The sequence below is a fragment of the Mobula birostris genome, chromosome 4 (assembly GCF_030028105.1).
Source record: "Mobula birostris isolate sMobBir1 chromosome 4, sMobBir1.hap1, whole genome shotgun sequence".
In the NCBI taxonomy this organism is placed as follows: domain Eukaryota; kingdom Metazoa; phylum Chordata; class Chondrichthyes; order Myliobatiformes; family Myliobatidae; genus Mobula; species Mobula birostris.
Genome location: NC_092373.1, coordinates 105,337,934 through 105,357,857, shown reverse-complemented (window position 1 = coordinate 105,357,857; position 19,924 = coordinate 105,337,934). Strand labels below are relative to the sequence as shown.

The 19,924-nt window shown below is 37.9% G+C and overlaps 1 protein-coding gene across 3 annotated transcripts in view; it reads right to left on the bottom strand.

The window, feature by feature from the left end:
* The window catches only part of trim2b (tripartite motif containing 2b), a 227,051-nt gene that overhangs the window by 3,326 nt on the left and 203,801 nt on the right, over positions 1 to 19,924 (bottom strand). For all 3 annotated transcript variants that reach the window (XM_072255852.1, XM_072255854.1, XM_072255853.1), the window contains exon 10: positions 16,760 to 16,830. In XM_072255852.1, the coding sequence (XP_072111953.1) occupies positions 16,760 to 16,830 (71 nt within the window). The remainder of the gene's footprint in view (positions 1 to 16,759; positions 16,831 to 19,924) is intronic.

The window sequence follows — 19,924 nt, the reverse complement described above, 5'->3', positions numbered from 1 at the left end:
GAAAGTAGATTGGGAAAACCAGACCAGTACTGGACCTCAAGAGAGAGAATTTGTAGGATGTCTAAGGGATGGCTTTTTAGAACAGCTTGCTGTTAAGCCTACTAGAGGATTGGCTGTGCTGGATTGGGTGTTGTGCAATGATCTGGAGATGATAAGTGAGCTTAAGGTTAAGGAACGCTTAGGGAACAGTGTTCACAGTTTGATCGAGTTCACTTTGAAATTTGAGAAGGAGAAACTAAATTCCATTGTGTCAGTATTTCAGTGGAATAAAAGAAATTACAATGGCATGAGAGGGGAACTGGCCAAGGTTGACTGGAAAGAGACACTAGCAAGAAGGACAGCAGAGCAGCAATGGCTGGAGTTTCTGTGAAAAATGAGGGAAGTGCAAGACAGATATATTCCAAATAAGAAGAAATTTTCAAATGGAAGAAGGATAGCACCAAGGTTGACAAGTGAAGTCAGAGACAAAGTAAAAGCAAAAGAGAGGGCATACAAGGAAGCCAAAGCTAGTGGGAAGATAGAGGATTGGGAATTTTTAAAAACTTTCAGAAGGAAACTAAGAAGGTCATTCGGAAGGAAAAGATGAATCATGAGAGGAAGCTGGCGACTAATATCAAAAAAGATCCTAAAAGCTTTTTTAAGCATAAAAAGGGTAAAAGAGTTGGGAGTCTATATAGGACCAATAGAAAATGATGCTGGAGATATTCTAATGAGAGACGCAGAGATGGCAGAGGAACTGAATGCATATTTTGCATCAGTCTTCACAGTGGAAGACATCTGTAGTATACTGGACATTCAAGAGTGTCAGGGAAGTGAAGTATGTCCAGTGAAAATTACGACTGAGAAGGTGCTCAGGAAGCTTAATGGTCTGAGGGTGGATAAATCTTCTGGATCTGATGGAATGCACCCTTGGGTTCTGAAGGAAGTAGCTGGAGAGATTGCGGAGGCATTAACAATGATCTTTCAAGAATTGATAAGATTCTGCGATTGTACCGGATGACTGGAAAATTTGCAAACGTTATTCTGCTATTTAAGAAGGGTGCAGAAAGGAAACTATAGACCTGTTAGCCTGACATCAGTGGTTGGGAAGTTGTTGGAATCAACTGTTAGGGATGAGATTACGGAGTACTTGGAGGCACATGACAAGATAGGCCAAAGCCAGCATGGTTTCCTGAAAGGAAAATCTTGCCTGACAAACCTACTGCAATTCTTTGAGGAGATTACAAGCGGGGTGACAAAGAAGATGCAGCAGACGTGATGTACTTGGATTTTCGGAAGGCCTTTGACAAGGTGGCGCACATGAGGCTGCTAAGCAAGATAAGAGCCCATGGAATTACAGGGAAGTTACTAGCATGGGTGGAGTATTAGCTGGTTGGTAGAAAACAAGAGTGTGGGAATAAAGGGATCCTATTCTGGCTGGCTGCTGGTTACCAGTGGAATTCCATATGGGTCAGTGTTGGGAGCGCTGCTTTTTACGATGTATGTCAATGATTTGGACTATGGGATTAATGGATTTGTAGCTAAATTTGCCAATGATACAAAGATAGGTGGAGGAGCAGGTAGTGTTGAGGAAACAGAGAGCATGCAGAGAGACTTGGATAGTTTAGGGGAATGGACAAAGAAGTGGCAAATGAAATACAATGTTGTAAAGTGTATAGTCATGCACTTTGGTTGAAGAAATAAACGGGCAGGCTATTATTTAGATGGGGAGAGATGCAAAGGGACTTGGGAGTTCTTGTGTAGGATACCCTAAAGGTTAACCTCCAGGTTGAGTCAGTGGTGAAGAATGTGAATGCAATGTTCTTTCTTTTTAAATCTTTTTATTGAATAAGTATACAAAGGGTAATCCATATAGGCACTAATACACTGTTAGAATATAATAAAATTACAGGAGATATTAATACAGAAAAAAAATTGATACAAACAGTGCAATTTAAACATAAAATAATAAGGAAAAATAATAGTATACTAGTTTTTATATATATATATATCAATAGAGAAAAGGAAACCCCCCCCCAAAAAAAACCACCGTACAACTAACCTAAAAGCAAAGCAAAGCGATGGGCTAACTTGGAAACAGGTAGAGTTAAAGAACTTAAAATCACGTCCTCAAACCCGACCTCCACTAAAAACAGTTAAAAAAAAAAGCAAGAAGGGAATATAAATATGGAGCAAAAGAGAAAAAAAAGATTACATTAAATGAAAATATTGAATAAAAGATCTCCAGGTCTGTTCAAATTTAAGTGGGGAATCATAAAGATTACTTCTAATTTTCTCCAAATTTAAGCATAATATCGTCTGGGAAAACCAAAAAAAGGTAGTTGGAGCATTAGGCTCTTTCCAATGTTGTAAGATGCATCTTTTCGCCATTAAAGTAAGAAATGCAATCATTCTATGGGCTGAAGGAGAAAGATTAGTGGAAATTTTAGGTAATCCAAAGGTAGCAGTAATAGGATGAGGAGAGATATCTATATTCAATACCTTTGAGATAATATTAAAAATGTCTCTCCAAAAAGTTTCCAGAGTAGGACAAGACCAAAACTTTTTAAAAAAGGAGGGAGAGAGAAACCGGGGAATTATAGACCGGTTAGCCTAACGTCGGTGGTGGGGAAACTGCTGGAGTCAGTTATCAAGGATGTGATAACAGCACATTTGGAAAGCGGTGAAATGATCGGACAAAGTCAGCATGGATTTGTGAAAGGAAAATCATGTCTGACGAATCTCATAGAATTTTTTGAGGATGTAACTAGTAGAGTGGATAGGGGAGAACCAGTGGATGTGGTATATTTGGATTTTCAGAAGGCTATTGACAAGGTCCCACACAGGAGATTAGTGTGCAAACTTAAAGCACACGGTATTGGGGGTAAGGTATTGGTGTGGGTGGAGAATTGGTTAGCAGACAGGAAGCAAAGAATGGGAATAAATGGGACCTTTTCAGAATGGCAGGCAGTGACTACTGGGGTACCGCAAGGCTCAGTGCTGGGACCCCAGTTGTTTACAATATATATTAATGACTTGGATGAGGGAATTAAATGCAGCATCTCCAAGTTTGCGGATGACACGAAGCTGGGTGGCAGTGTTAGCTGTGAGGAGGATGCTAAGAGGATGCAGGGTGACTTGGATAGGTTGGGTGAGTGGGCAAATTCATGGCAGATGCAATTTAATGTGGATAAATGTGAAGTTGTCCACTTTGGTGGCAAAAATAGGAAAACAGATTATTATCTGAATGGTGGCCGATTAGGAAAAGGGGAGGTGCAACGAGACCTGGGTGTCATTATACACCAGTCATTGAAAGTGGGCATGCAGGTACAGCAGGCGGTGAAAAAGGCGAATGGTATGATGGCATTTATAGCGAGAGGATTCGAGTACAGGAGCAGGGAGGTACTACTGCAGTTGTACAAGGCGTTGGTGAGACCACACCTGGAGTATTGTGTGCAGTTTTGGTCCCCTAATCTGAGGAAAGACATCCTTGCCATAGAGGGAGTACAAAGAAGGTTCACCAGATTGATTCCTGGGATGGCAGGACTTTCATATGAAGAAAGACTGGATGAACTGGGCTTGTACTCGTTGGAATTTAGAAGATTGAGGGGGGGATCTGATTGAAACGTATAAGATCCTAAAGGGATTGGACAGGCTAGATGCAGGAAGATTGTTCCCGATGTTGGGGAAGTCCAGAACGAGGGGCCACAGTTTGAGGCTAGAGGGGAAGCCTTTTAGGACCGAGATTAGGAAAAACTTCTTCACACAGAGAGTGGTGAATCTGTGGAATTCTCTGCCACAGGAAACAGTTGAGGCCAGTTCATTGGCTATATTTAAGAGGGAGTTAGATATGGCCCTTGTGGCTACAGGGGTCAGGGGGTATGGAGGGAAGGCTGGGGCGGGGTTCTGAGTTGGATGATCAGCCATGATCATAATAAATGGCGGTGCAGGCTCGAAGGGCCGAATGGCCTACTCCTGCACCTATTTTCTATGTTTCAATGTAAAACATATGAGTTAAAGAGGCTATCTGCCCCAGACATCTATCACAAAAAGGATTAATATGAGAATAAAAACGAGCTAATTTATCTTTGGACATATGTGCTCTATGAACAACTTTAAATTGAATTAGGGAATGTTTAGCACAGATAGAGGAAGTATTGACTAATTGTAAAATCTGCCCCCAGTCATCCACGGAAATGATAGAACCCAATTCCTGTTCCCAATCTGACCTGATCTTATCAAATGGAGCTTTCCTAAGTTTCATAATAATATTATAAATAATAGCCATTGCACCTTTCTGACATGGATTAAGGTTAATTATAGTATCTAAAATATATGTAGGAGGGAGCATTGGAAAGGAAGAAAGTATAGTACTTAGGAAATTTCTAACTTGAAGATATCTAAAAAAATGTATTCTTGGTAAATTATATTTATTAGATAATTGTTCAAAAGACATAAAGGAACCATCTAAAAATAAATCCAGAAACCATGAAATACCCTTAGTCTTCCAAATTTGAAAAGCACGGTCCGTGAAAGAGGGAAGAAAAAATGTTACTTAAAATAGGGATCGCTAGCCCAAATTGGCTAAGATCAAAAAATTTTCTGAATTGAAACCAAATACGTAAGGTATATTTAACTATCGGGTTAGAGACCTGTTTAAGGCGTTTCAAATCAAAAGGAAGAGAGGAACCTAAAATAGAGCCAAGTGCATAGCCCTGAGCAGATTGTAATTCCAATACTACCCATTCAGGAATGGATAGTGTATCTTGGTCAAGTAACCAAAATTTCATATGTCGAATATTAATTGCCCAATAATAGAATCTAAAGTTAGGTAATGCGAAACCTCCATCTCTCTTAGCTTTCTGTAGATGTATTTTACCCAGTCTCGGGTTTTTATTTTGCCAAATAATTGAAGAAATTTTAGAGTCAACTTTATCAAAAAAAGATCTTGGAACAAAAATCGGTAATGCCTGAAATATATATATATATAAATTTTGGCAGAATAAACATCTTAACTGCATTAATATGACCAATCAAAGTTAAATATAATGGAAACCATTTAGATGAAGGTTGAGTAATATGATCAATTAAGGGTAAAAAATTAGTCTTAAATAAATCTTTGTTTACAAGTAATTTTAATCCCAAGATATGAAAAATAATTATTAATCAATCTAAACAGAAAGTTATGATACAAGGGAAGTTGCTTTTTAATTGGAAAAAGTTCACTCTTACTAAGATTTCGTTTATAACCTGAAAAAAGACTAAATTGTGCTAATAAATCTAAAGCAGCAAGGATAGATTTTTGAGGATTAGAAATATATAAAATTAAGTCATCAGCATAGAGTGATATTTTATGGGACTTTAAGCCCCGAGTTATCCCAATAATATTTGGAGATTCTCGAATGGCAATTGCAAGAGGTTCTAATGCAATATCAAATAATAAAGGACTAAGAGGACAACCTTGTCGAGTACCTCGAAAAAGAGGGAAAAAAGGTGAGCTTAAAGAGTTAGTACGGACCGAGGCCATAGAAGAATGATATAACAGTTTGATCCAGGATATAAATTTCGAGCTAAAATTAAACATTTCAAGCACCTTAAATAAGTAAGGCCATTCTACTCTATCAAAAGCTTTTTCCGCATCTAAAGAGATAGCACACTCAGGAACATGTTGTGAGGGGGTGTAAACAATATTTAACAGTGTGCGAATGTTATAGAAAGAGTAAGGGAGTCTAGGACAAGAGGGCATGATTTCAGATTTGAGGGTCATCCATTTAGAACAAAGATACGGAGAAATTACTTTCGTCAGAGGGTGGTAAATCTGTGGAATTTGTTGCCACGAGTGGCTGTGGAGGCCAAGTCATTGGGTGCATTTAAGGCAGAGATAGACAGGTTCTTGAGTAGCCAGGTCATCAAAGGGTATGGGGAGAAGGCAGGGGAGTAGGGATGACTGGAAGAATTGAATCAACCCATGATTGAATTCTGGAGCAGATGAGGACCTTATTGTTTGTTAAGAGGCTCCATAATATCCCCTTCTTTATCTTGAAATGCCATAGCAAATTAGCACAATGCACACTGGTCTCACTATCCTTCACGGCCTTCCCTTTCGTAAATATTGACACAAATTTAGAATCTACCCACATTCTCTGCCTCCAAGCACGTGCCCCTCATTTATCCTTGACTGGTCCTACACTCTCCTATTTATCTTCTTACTGTTGATGTCTTGGGATTCTCTTTAATCCAACTTGCTAAGGACATTCTATGGCCCTGAGGACCGCCCCTGTCTGCAAATGTATTTTTGTGCTGTTCTTAGTTTTCTTTCTCTCCCCCAGTTTACGCTTTGAATTTAAAATTTTTACTTGCTGATTCTTGAGGGGGAACAGTATGTCTATGTCTACAAGAAGTGGGAAGAATTTACCTGAACCTAGTGATAAAGGTAATGGGAAAGGAAAGGTGCAAAAGGAAAGATCTGATGAAATGCCATCGTGGGCTGAAGATATCGTTCGGACACTGAATTCAATTAAGGATCAGAATGGATCAATTAAAGACCAACTGGAAAAGAATAGTAATGAAATGAAGTCATTTCTGGGAAAACTTAAAGACCTGGAAACTCAAGTTATTTCACATGAAGAGGAATTGAAGATAACTAAGCAAAAGTTGTCTGAAGCTACAACTTGTTTGGAAAGATATCAAAATAAGATTATAGACCTGGAAACTAGGTCTCGACGAAAGAACATACGAATTGTTGGGCTGCAAGAAGGAGCTGAAGATGGAGATTTAACTGCTTACTTTGGTAAGCTTTTCCACACTTTATTTCCTACCATTCTATCAAAGCCGCCTGCTATAGAAAGGGCACACAGGGCGTTTATCTGAAAGTTGAAGGATTCTAGTAAATCAAGATCTGTTCTGATTTGCTTTCATCACTTTAAAATTAAAGATTAAATAATGCAACAGGCAAGAAAACAGAGATTTTTAGACTTATGGAATCTGAGCTCCGCTTTTACGAAGATTATCCAAGAGAGATAATGGAACAAAGATCAAAATTTGCCCTGGTAATGAAACAAGCATATGGTAAAAAAAACTTTTTCTGTCTTTGAGGTACCCAACAAGAATTAAAGTTTTTCCTGCTTATTCACCTCCTCGTACTTTTTTTGATCCAAAAGCTGCACTGGATTTTATTCAGGCTATACCCGCCGCTGTTGAATGATCTATCCGAAAGGCTGTTTGGCTATCTGTATACTATTCGCATTTTGGAAAGAAGATTTATGAAGGTCATTTGCATATTTCATTGAGAGACTAATTAAAGAAGACAAGGAGAGTTGTTCATTATTGCTTATTGTTGGTTTTCCTTTGGAAAGATTTATGGCTTAAGAATCTCTGACTAAATGATCTGAACATTCTATGACTGAGAGAAGATGATACGGGGATTTGTTCCTTTAATTTAACACTTGGTTTGTTTCTTTTTTTTAAATCAGCTAATTGGTAGTTTTTTCCTACTAATAGGGCTTTTTATATATTTTTTCTGTTTTATTATAACATTTTATAATTGAATTTAAAGCTTTTTTAGGGAATTAATATTAAACTTAAAGATGGCACTGGTTTTTCTCTTGAAGAGATAACATTATTTTGGTTCTTTCTTGTTTATTAGTCGATGAAATGTAAATACCTTTTTTTGCTGAGACTTTGTTGTTTTTTTCAAAAGGTCACTCTACCTTTTTTACTAACTGGGGGGAGGGAAAGAAAACACAGACAGAGCAGTCAGTAGCTTCAAATTCTATCGTAGATCGCTTGCCTTTTTCGGGCTTCCATGTGTGGGTGGGTGGGTTTAGAGTTAGGAGTTTTTTCCCCATTGGGTGGTTCTAGATCATGCGTGTTTTTTATCTGGTTGTATTCCTCATCACCACCATTTTTGATCATCCCGTATTGGTATGTGCTCTGTGCATGTATAAAGTAAAATAAAATTATAGTATGGTATTCAAACAGATTAATATAATAAGTTGGAATGTATGTGATTGGAATTATCCTATTAAACGAAAAAAGACTTTTAAAATTATTAACCGATTCCAACCTGATATAATTTTTGCTCTAGAGACACGCATCAAGGCGGCAGATCAAAACAGGTTTATTAGATGGTGGAATGGTTGCAATTCCACTCTACTTCTCAGAGTAAAACAAAAGGCGTGTCTATTTTTATTAAACCTAATATATTTATTCAAGAGGATATTGAATCAGATTCTAATGGTAGATTTTTAATTGTTAAAGGAACAATCTGTAACAGAAAAGTTGTTTTGGTTAATTTGTATGGTCCTAATTTAGATAATCCTTCCTTTTTTAAAAAAGGTATTTGCTTTACTGCCTGATTTAAATGAATATATGCTGATAATGGGTGAGGATTTTAATTGCTGCTTAAATCCTATGATCGATAAGAGCTCAACCAATCAGCGACTTCCAAATCGATCCACCTCATTTATTAATTCCTTTTTGATTGATTTTGGGTTGATTGATTTGTGGAGGTATCTGTATCCCGATAATAGAGAATATTCTTTCTTCTCACATGTTTATAAAAAATATTCGAGGATCGATAATACTAGAATTGATCCCCGCTTCTTGCCTAGTGTTAAAAGTTGCGAATATGATGCTATTGCTATATCTGATCATGCGCCTCTGAGTTTGTCTTTTGAATTTGATGATGTCACTCTTGCCCGCCCACCTTGGCGCATGTCTCAGACATTATTGCAAAACTCTGACTTTGTCAGTTTCATTGAAACCCAGATAAAAGAATTTTTCCTTTTTAATGATATAGGGGGTATGTCTAAATTAGTTATATGGGATACATGTAAAGCATTTATACTTGGTCAGATTATTTCTTATTCAGCTAAACTTAAAAAACAAATGAAAGCAGAATTAGATAGAATTTCAAAACAAATTAAAGATTTGGATAACATCTATGCAATTTCCCCCAATACTGATTTATTTAAACAAAGGGTGGAACTTCAATCACAATATAACCTGTTATTAATTCATCCCATTGAAGGATATTTGCTTAAGTTAAAGAGCCAATTTTATATGTTCGGAGGTAAAAATAATAAAGTGCTTGCATCTGAATTAAAAATGGCTGCAGCCAAAAGGCAAATCATGAAAATTCATAGGAAAGATGGTACCTTAGCTCAGGAATATGAAGAAATTAATAAGATTTTTCAAGATTTTTATGCTGAGCTTTATAAATCTCAATGTCCGTTAGATTCCTCTGAAATGAATGCTTTTTTACAAAAGATTGTTTTTCCTAAAATCTCGGCTGAGGATAAAAAAACTCTCGATGCTCAAATCACTGAAGCTAAAATTCATAAAGCTATTTTTTCAATGCAATCTGGTAAGTCCCTGGGACTTGATGGCTATCCAGTAGAATTTTATAAAAAATTTGGAAAGTTGCTTTCTCCGTATATGTTGGAAATGTTTAAGTATTCTTTTGTGAAAGGTGACTTATGCTCTTTTTATGAGGCTTCTATTTCTTTAATTCTTAAAAAAGGTAAAGATCCCACTGACTGCTTCATATAGAGCTATTTCGTTACTGAATGTCGACGCTAAGATTTTGTCAAAGATAATGGCCAATCAGTTGGAGAATATTTTTGGTAAAATTATTTTTAAAGATCAAACAGGCTATTTCGGAGACTATTTAACATTATGTATTCGTCCTCTTTTAAAACTCCACAACGTGTTGTATCTTTGGATGCTGAAAAAGCATTTGATCGAGTTGAATGGAAATATGTATTCAATGTTTTAGAGAAATTTGGCTTTGGTGTTAATTTTAATAATTGGATTAAAATGATATATAAAGCCCCTATTGCTACTGTTGTCACTAACAATTGTAGATCTTTTTTTCAGCTTTCATGGGGGGCAAGGCAAGGGCTGTCCATTAATTTCTTTGTTGTTTAATTTAATATTAGAACCCCTCGCTATTGCTCTTTGTGAGGCTAAAAATATCCATGGGATCTTTGTGAATGAGACCATGCATAAGGTCTCTCTTTATGCTGATGACTTATTGGTTTATATATCTAACCCTGACGAATCCATTCCTGCCTTGCTAAAATTATTTAATGAATTTGGAGGTTTTTCAGGATATAAAATAAATTTTAGTAAAAGTGAATTGTTTCCTTTAAATGATTCTGTCTCTATATATGATAATACTCCTTTTAAAGTTGCAGACTCCTTTAGATATCTAGGTATTATAATTACTAAAAAATATAAGGATCTTTATAAAGCCAACTTTGTTCCCTTAGTAGACTATGAAGTACTTATTTAGTAGATGGAGTCCACTTACATTTTCACTTGTTGGTCGTATTCATATAGTTAAAATGATGATTTTACCGAAATTTTTAAATTTATTTCAGAATATTCCTGTTTTTTTTGACTAGGAAGTTTTATGATCAGATTGATTCTATTATTTTATCTTTTATTTGGAATAATAAAAGACCAAGAATTAGTAAATGTCACTTACAAAAATTGAAAAAGGATGGAGGTCCTGCTTTGCCTAATCTAAGAATGTATTATTGGGCTGTTAATGTGCGATATATGCCTTTTTGGTTATACTGGGTGATAAGAGTGATCGGCCAATTTGGGTAGACCTGGAACTGAAAGTTGTAAAACAGTTATTGGGAGCTCCTTTACCTATGCAATTAGTTAAAGTTCTAAATTTAAACCTATATCCTGTGATTAAGTATTCTTTACAAATTTGGCTCCAATTCCACAAGTTTTTCAATCTTAAAAAATTTAAACTTTGTAGTTTAATTTACCAAAATTAATTTTTTAAGCCTTTGAGTGATCCAATTTTTTTACTTTGGAAAAATAAAGGTATTAATTCTTTTTTGGATTTATTTAAAGAAGATAGATTGATGTCTTTTGAACAATTAATTGATAAATATTCTCTTTCATACTCACACTTCCTGCAATAACTTCAAGTTAGTCATTTTTTACAAAAATATTTAAGTAATTTTCCTTACATATTGGAGGCTGACCTGTTAGATACTATTATGGGTATGAATCCTTTGATTAAGGGTTCTATTGGAAGAATTTATAATTTATTATTACAATGGGATAAGCGTCCTTAAATATCTAAGATTAAACAGGATTGGGAAAAGGAACTTAATTTGACTTTTATGACGGAGGATTGGATGCAGATATTGAAGTTGGTTAACTCTTCTTCAATTTGTGCTAGCCATTCATTGATTGAAATTAAAATTGTACATCGTTATCACTTGACAAAGGAGAGACTTTCTAAAACCTTTTCTAATGTTGATAGTCATTGTGACAGATGTAAAACTGAGATAGCTACACTGACACATATGTTTTGGTCTTGTTCTATATTGGAACAGTTCTGGAAGTCGGTTTTTTCAACAATTTCCAAAGCACTTAAAATTAATCTACAACCTAATAAATTAACTGTGCTTTTTGGAATAATTCCTCAAAATATTCATGGTATTTCTGTGTCTGACCAACATGTTATTGCATTTGTTACATTGATAGCTAGGAGGGCCATTTTGTTGAAGTGGAAGGATACATCAGCTCCCACTTTATCACAATGGTTCTCTCAAGTGATGCTATGTCCTAGTTTGGAGAAAATTAAAAGTCGAACCTTTGAACCTTTATTTGATTTTGAGAAAAGATGGGGCTCATTATTATCATTTGAGTTAATTGATATAATTTTTCCACAATCTAATTGTAAATTTTTTAGTATATTTTCTTTTCTTGCTGGCGGTTTGATGTTTATTTTTAGAAGCTTTTTGTATGACGCATGACTCCGGGGTTGTACACCTAATGGGTTCTTTTTTTTCCTCACTTTTCTGCTTAGTAGGTTTTTTTTGTTATCAAAAAATTTTTTTTCAATCTTTAAGAGAATGTCTTTTTTGAGACATATGTACTCATGTTATTTTTCCTGTATAATATAACAATAAGGAGATTTGAAAAGAAAGAAAGAATTCTGGAGCAGATTCGATAGGCCGAATGGTCTACTTCTGCTCCTATATCTTGTGGTTTTAAGGATATATAAGTATTCAAATACTTATATATCCAGTCTCTTACTATGCCAGAATGTGATAATAATGAACCAAAACCAATTCAAAGTAGATAAAAATTATAGATAAGTACTATAATACTACATAGTCTTAATTCCCTACTCCCACTTCATATGTTTCCTCATTTGAAATTTCAAACATTAGAGAACATGTTCATGGTGAGAGAGGAACACTGTAAAGGTAATAGGAGCGATTTTACTTGATACCGTCATAGTCATACAAATGACCCTTTGGCCCATCTAGCCTATACCAAACCATTTGAACTGCCTACTCCCATCAAACTGCACCAGGCCCATAGCCCTCCATGTACCTGTCATCCACTGATCTAGCCAAACCTCTCTTAAACTTTGAAATTGAGCTTGCACCCACCATTTGCACTGGCAGTTCATTCCACACTCTCACCACCCTCTGAGTGGAGAAATTTCCCTTCACATTCCCCATAAACTTTTCACTTTTCACCTTTCACCCTTAACCCATGACCTAATTGTAGTCACACCCAACCTCAATGGAAAAAGCCTGCTTGCATTTGCCCTTCCTAAATCCCTCATAGTTATGAATACCTCTATCAAATCTCCTCTCAATTTTCCACGTTCCAAGGAATAAAGAGATAACTTATTCATCTTTTTTTCTAACTCAGGTACTCCAGCGCCGGCAACATCTTTGTAAATTTTCTCTGTACTCTTTCAACCTTACTTATATTTTTCCTGTAGGTTAGCGACCAAAACTGCACACAATTCTCCAGATTAGGCCTCACCATAATTTTATACAACTTCAACATAACATCCCATCTCCTGTATTCAATACTTTGATTTATGAAGGCCCATGTGCCAAAAGCTTTCTTTTCGCTTTCCAAAAGCTACCTACCTGCTTCACCACTTTCAGAATCAGAATCAGGTTTAATATCAACAGCTCAACCTCAGCCTCCAAGACAGATCCCATGGACACTAGGGATCCTCACAGCTGCTGCAGTTTTATTCTCCTTCAATGTACTTCAATATCCTCTTGTGAATATCACTTTCAATTAATAATGGGCCTATATTCCCAGATCCCTTTGTTCTACCGTACTCCTCAGTGCTCTGTTCTGGTTGTGATTCACTGTGCAAGACCTTCAGTACAATGGATAGCCCTACCAAAGGGGAACACATCGCACTTGTCTGCATCAAATTCCATCTGCCGTTTTTTTACACCATTTCTCAAGCTGATCCCGCTGCAAGCTCTGATAGTCTTCCTCACTGTCCACTGCAGCCCCTAATCTTGGTGTAATCCACATAACCATATTATCATTCAGATCATTGATATGGGTGACAAACAGCAAAGGACCCAGCACTGAACCCTGTGGCACACCACTATTCACTGGCCTCCAGTCAGAGAGGCAACCATCTACTACCACACTCTGGCTTCGCCCACAAAGCCAATGTCTAATCCAATTTACTACCTCATCTTGAATGCTGAGTGATTGAACCTTTTTGACCAACCTCCCATGTGGGACCTTGTCAAATAGCCTCACCAAAGTCCATGTAAACAACATCCACCGTCTTGTCTTTATCAATTTTCCAGGTAACTTCCTGGAAAAACACTAAGATTTGTTGGACACGACCTACTGCTCACAAAGCAATACTGACTATCCATTATCAGTGCACATCTACCCATATATATCCAGTCCCTCAGAATACCTTCCAATAACTTTTCCCATTACTGATGTCAGGCTTACCGGCCTATAATGTCCTTGTTTATGTTTAGAGCCTTTCTTAAACAATGGAACAGCATTAGCTATCTTTCAACCCTCACCTGTCATCAAAGATGATTTAAATAACTCTGCTAGAGTCCCTGCAATTCCTGCACTTGTCCCCTGTGGGGTCCAGAGGAACACCTTATCAGGCCTTGGGAATTTATCCACCCTAATTTGCCTCAAAACAGCAAACACTCTATAGTCTGAAAGGGTCCATGACCTCGCTGCCGTTTGCCTCGCTTCTATAGACTCCGTGCCAGTCTCCTGAGTAAATACAGATGCAAAAGAATCCAGCTAAGACCTCTCCCATCACACATTTTGGCTCCACACACACAGTAGATTACCATTTTGATGTTCTAGAGCAGGGGTCCCCAACTTTTTCTGCACTGCAGACTGGTTTAATATTGACAATATTCTTGGGGAGTGGCCAACGGGGAGGGTGGGTGGTGTTCAAGTTCAACAGTGGGCGTGACAGAGAATGAGGAAAGGTGCAGCTGACTCACATCATTTCATATTACTAAATCATATCGTTTCCTCACGGCCCAGTAGCACAATTTTGGTAGTGGTTGGGGACCACTGTTCTAGAGGACCAATTCTGTCGTTTGCAATTCTTTTGCTCTTAAAACAATGTTTTCTTTAAACAAACGATACGTGCTTGCTCGAGAATATGGTTATAGAAGATATGATAGCACTGTTTAAGAAACATTTACAAAGATATGTGAACAGGCAGGGAATAAAGCAGTATGTACCTTACACAGGCGGATGGGATCAGCTCAGACTGGTATCACAATTGGCAAAGACATTGTGGGCCAAAGGACCTACAATGAGGCACAATGCAAAACTGAGGAGTATCGCCTCCTCTTCCATGGGCATATTGCAGCCATTTTGTCTCAATATTGAATTCTGCTTCTTTCAGTGACTTGATTACTCTGATTCAAATTGGCTTAGCTCACTTAGAACCATAGAACCATAGAAACTACAGCACAGAAACAGGCCCTTTGGCCCTTCTTGGCTCTGCCGAACCATTTTCTGCCTAGTCCCACTGACCTGCACACGGACCATATCCCTCCATACACCTCCCATCCATGTATCTGTCCAATTTATTCTTAAATGTCAAAAAAGAACCCGCATTTACCACCTCGTCTGGCAGCTCATTCCATACTCCCACCACTCTCTGTGTGAAGAAGCCCCCACTAATGTTCCCTTTAAACTTTTCCCCCCTCACACTTAACCCATGTCCTCTGGTTTTTTTCTCCCCTTGCCTCAGTGGAAAAAGCCTGCTCGCATTCACTCTATCTATACCCATCATAATTTTATATACCTCTATCAAATCTCCCCTCATTCTTCTACGTTCCAGGGAATAAAGTCCTAACCTATTCAACCTTTCTCTGTAACTGAGTTTCTCAAGTCCCGGCAACATCCTTGTAAACCTTCTCTGCACTCTTTCAACCTTATTTATATCCTTCCTGTAATTTGGTGACCAAAACTGAACACAATACTCCAGATTCGGCCTCACCAATGCCTTATACAACCTCATCATAACATTGCAGCTCTTATACTCAATACTTGATTAATAAAGGCCAATGTACCAAAAGCTCTCTTTACAACCCTATCTACCTGTGACGACACTTTTAGGGAATTTTGTATCTGTATTCCCAGATCCCTCTGTTCCACTGCACTCCTCAGTGCCTTATCATTAACCCTGTATGTTCTACGTTGGTTTGTCCTTCCAATGTGCAATACCTCACACTTGTCAGTATTAAACTCCATCTGCCATTTTTCAGCCCATTTTCCAGCTGGTCCAAGTCCCTCTGCAGGCTCTGAAAACCTTCCTCACTGTCCACTACACCTCCAATCTTTGTATCATCAGCAAACTTGCTGATCCAATTTACCACATCATCATCCAGGTCATTGATATAGATGACAAATAACAATGGACCCAGCACTGATCCCTGTGGCACACCACTAGTCACAGGCCTCCACTCAGAGAAGCAATTCTCTACCACCATTCTATGGCTTCTTCCTTTGAGCCAATGTCTAATCCAATTTACCACCTCTCCATGTATACCTAGCGACTGAATTTTCCTAACTAACCTCCCATGCGGGACCTTGTCAAAGGCCTTACTGAAGTCCATGTAGACAATATCCACTGCCTTCCCTTCATGCACTTTCCTGGTAACCTCCTCGAAAAACTCCAACAGATTGGTCAAACTTGTTTTATCTCTTTATTTCTCTCTGGAATGAAGACATGCCTAGCTTGTCTTCCTACTCTACATTTCACAACGCCTACATTATTGTGTTTATGCTCTTGTTGTTGGCCTGTATCTCATTCAGTCATTGACCAATGGCCAATAACAGAATGAACTTGTTCACCCCCATTATATTATATCAGAGATATTTTCTGTACCTGACCCTCCCTGAAACTTCCAGCTTCCTTTCTCTCCTTTCCCATGCTGACATGGGTAGTTTGACCTGCAACATTACTGGTTTCCTTCTTACAGATGGAGCCTGACCTGCTCAGTACTTTCAGCAATTTGATTTTTTTAAGATTTGCAACTTTCTCTATTTGATCTGTATATTTTCACAAAGTACCAAAATACTGCCAGCAATATATGGCAGAAGAATGTAATGTAAGCGAATTTAAAATTTAACACATTGTAACTAGGCTCAAATTAAACCTGATTTAATAACCTCATGCTCAGAATAATTAACAAATCACCCAAAAGAAAAGCTGTTTCATTTTGTTTATAGTTACTGGCTGCTGTGAATAAAGACAATGGAAAATGTCCATCCATGTCATTAGCAAAGGTAAAATAATCACATTAAGTCAAATTGAGAGATTGTGAAGAAAGTACAGACTTTTGAAGCCATTTAGGGTTTCTATTTCAACAGATAATGGTAAACAGCATTTAATGGCATGACAGTGAAGAGCATGTCCAGTTTTTATTTTCTTAATTAGATTAAAACCATGCTGAACTTTATTTACCTTAACCGAATGGTTATGAAAATCAGTAACAATGATTTCATTATTGTTGTTGACTGCTGCAAAATGAGGACCTGGAAGAGAGAGTTTAACATCAATTTACTTGAAAAACATGGCATTTCAAACATTTGTATTATGAACACTATTTAACTAGTCCTGGGGAAGTCTTGGTCCACAACACTGACTGTCGATGCTGCCTGACTGGCTGAGTTCCTCAGCATTTTACGTGCGTTGCTGTGGACTTCTAGCGTCTGCAGAATCTCGTGTTTCTTTATTTTAACAGTCTTAAACACAGATTGCCTTTTTGTTAAAAGAGATTATCTTTATAAAAGCAAACTCAATAATCAGATGTGAAGCAATTTACCTTAGTAAAGGGACCGTGTGCCCCCCCCCCGCCACACACACACATTATACATTTTCAGGTTACTGAACTTTGTCTTTACAGAATTCAGATATCACCACCCAAAATGTTGAGATGCATAACAAAATTTGCTCTCACAGAATCTGTGTGAACACAGTTAATGAGTCAACACTTATTTTTATAAACTTGCATTTCTTGACACAATCTGCATATGCAGATGAGGAAACTTTATTTTAAGGAAAATACCAATATGAATCATTTCCAGAAACATTATATCCCAATCCATCAGTGCCTTCTGTACCAGAAACATAGTATTTTATTAAAGTATGCAAAAAGGAACCAAAGCTACAAATCCAACAATGTGAATCAATCCACAAAATACAACGCAAAATCCAATTCCCGCTCAACCCCATTCCCCTGCCTTCACCCTGTAACCTTTCACATCCTGGCTTAACATGAATCTATCAACCCACTTTACCCTCAAAGACTTGGTCTCCACGGCTGCCCATGGCAAAATAATTCCACACACTCTAGCTAAAGAAATTCCTCCTCATCTCCATTCTAAGTGGGCATTCCTCTATTCTGAGGCTGTGCCCTCCGGTCCTAGACTCCCCCACTACAGGAAACATCCTCTCCATATCACTCCATCTGTGTCCTCTGGTCCTAGATTCCCTCACTACAGGAAATATTCTCTCCACATCCAGTCTATCTACACTTTTCAACATTCGATAGGTTTCAGTGAGTTCCCCCTCATTCTTCTCATTCATTCCAGTGAGTACAGGCCCATAGCTATCAAACACTCCTCATATGCCTTTCAATCCCAAAATCATTTTTGTGAACTTCCTTTGAGTCCTCTCCAATATCAGCACTTCCTTTCTTAGAAAAGGCTCCAAAACTATGCACAATACTCCAAGACAGCCTCACCAGTGCCTTATAAATCCTTGACATTACATCCTTGCTTTCATATTCTAGTCCTCTGAAATGAATGCTAACATTGCCTTTGCCTTCCTCACCATCAGCTCAACCTACAACTTAACCTTTAAGGAAAGCTGCACGAGGACTCTCAAGTTCCTTTGCAACTCAGATTTTTGAATTTTCTCCCCATTTAGTAAATGGTCTATGCTTTTATTCCTTCTACCATAGTGCATTACCAACTATGTAACGACATCTGCCCATGCTGACTTCGGTCCATTTTTCCCATGTGCCTTCAACCTTAACAATCAACTCCAACATCTTCCCAACCACTAAAGTCAGATTAACTGGCCTATAATTCCATTTCTTCTGCCTCTTCTCCCTCGTAATAGCAACTGCACTCACTTCAGCTCCCTGACACTTTTGAACACCTAGCATACTGCTAGTGGCTTCCACAGTGAAGGGTGATGCAAAATACTTATTCAGTTCATCCGCCATTTCCTTGGTCCCCATTACTACCTCTCCAACATAATTTTCTAGTGATCCAATATCTACTCTCTTTTACACTTTATATAAGCAAAAAAAACATTTGGTGTCCTCTTTGATATTATTGGCAAGCTTCCCTTCATATTTAATCATTTTGCTTCTTATGGTTTTTTAATTGTCTTCGCTTAGTATTTAAAAACTTCTCAATCTCTAACTTCCACTAAATTTTGCTCTACTACATGTCCTCCCTTTTGCTTTTATGTTGACTTTGACTTCCCCTGTTAGCTCCAACCTCCTGTCCTCCCCCCGTATCCCTTCATGCCCTGACCAATCAAGAAACTATCAGCATCTGTCTTAAATATACATAAAGATGGCCTCCACAGTTGTCTATGGCAAAGAATTCCACAGATTCACCACTCTCTGACTAAAGAAATTCCTCCTCATATCCATTTTAAAAGGATGTCCCTCTATTCTGAGGCACTGTCCTCTGGTCTTAGATTCTCCCACCATTGGAAACATCCTCTCCACATCCACTCTATCAATACCTTTCATCATTCAATAGGCTTCAATGAGGTCACTCCTCATTCTTATGATTCTAGTGCATACAGGCCCAGAGCTATCAGATGCTCTTCGGATGACAAGCCATTCAATCTTGGAGTCATTTTCGTGAACCTCCTTTGAACTCACTCCAGTTTCAGCACATCCCTTCCAAGATAAGGGACCCAAAACTGCTGCCAATACTCCAACTGAGGCCTCTCCAGTGCTTTATAATATTGCATCCTTGCTTTAATATTCTAGTCTTCTTCGAATGAATGCTAACATTGCATTTGCCTTCCTCATCACAGACTCAACCTGCAAATTAACCTTTAGGGAACCCTGCACAAGGACTCCAAAGTCCCTTTGCATCTCAGTTTTTTGTATTTTCTCTCCAATAGAAAATAGTCAACTCTTTCATTTCTTCTACCAAAGTGCATGACCATACACTTCCTGACATTGTATTCCACCTGCCATTTCTTTGCCCATTCTCCTAATCTGTCTAAGTCTTCTGTAGCCTCTCTGCTTCCTCAAAACTACCTGCCCCTCTACCTATCTTCATGTTGTCTGCCAACTTTGCAACTGATCCATCAATTCCATCATCCAAATCATTGACATATAACGTAAAAAGAATCAGTCCCAACACAGATCCCTGTGGAACACCACTAGACACTGGCAACCACCCAGAAAAAGTTCCACTCTTTGCCTCCTGCCAATCAACCACTGCTTTATCCATGCTAGAATTTTTCCTGTAATACCATGGGCATAACTTGTCACAGCCTCATGTGTGGCATCTTGTCAAAGGCCTTCTAAAAATCCAAGTATATAACATCAACCAATTCTCCTTTGTCTATCCTTCTTGTTATTTCTTCAAA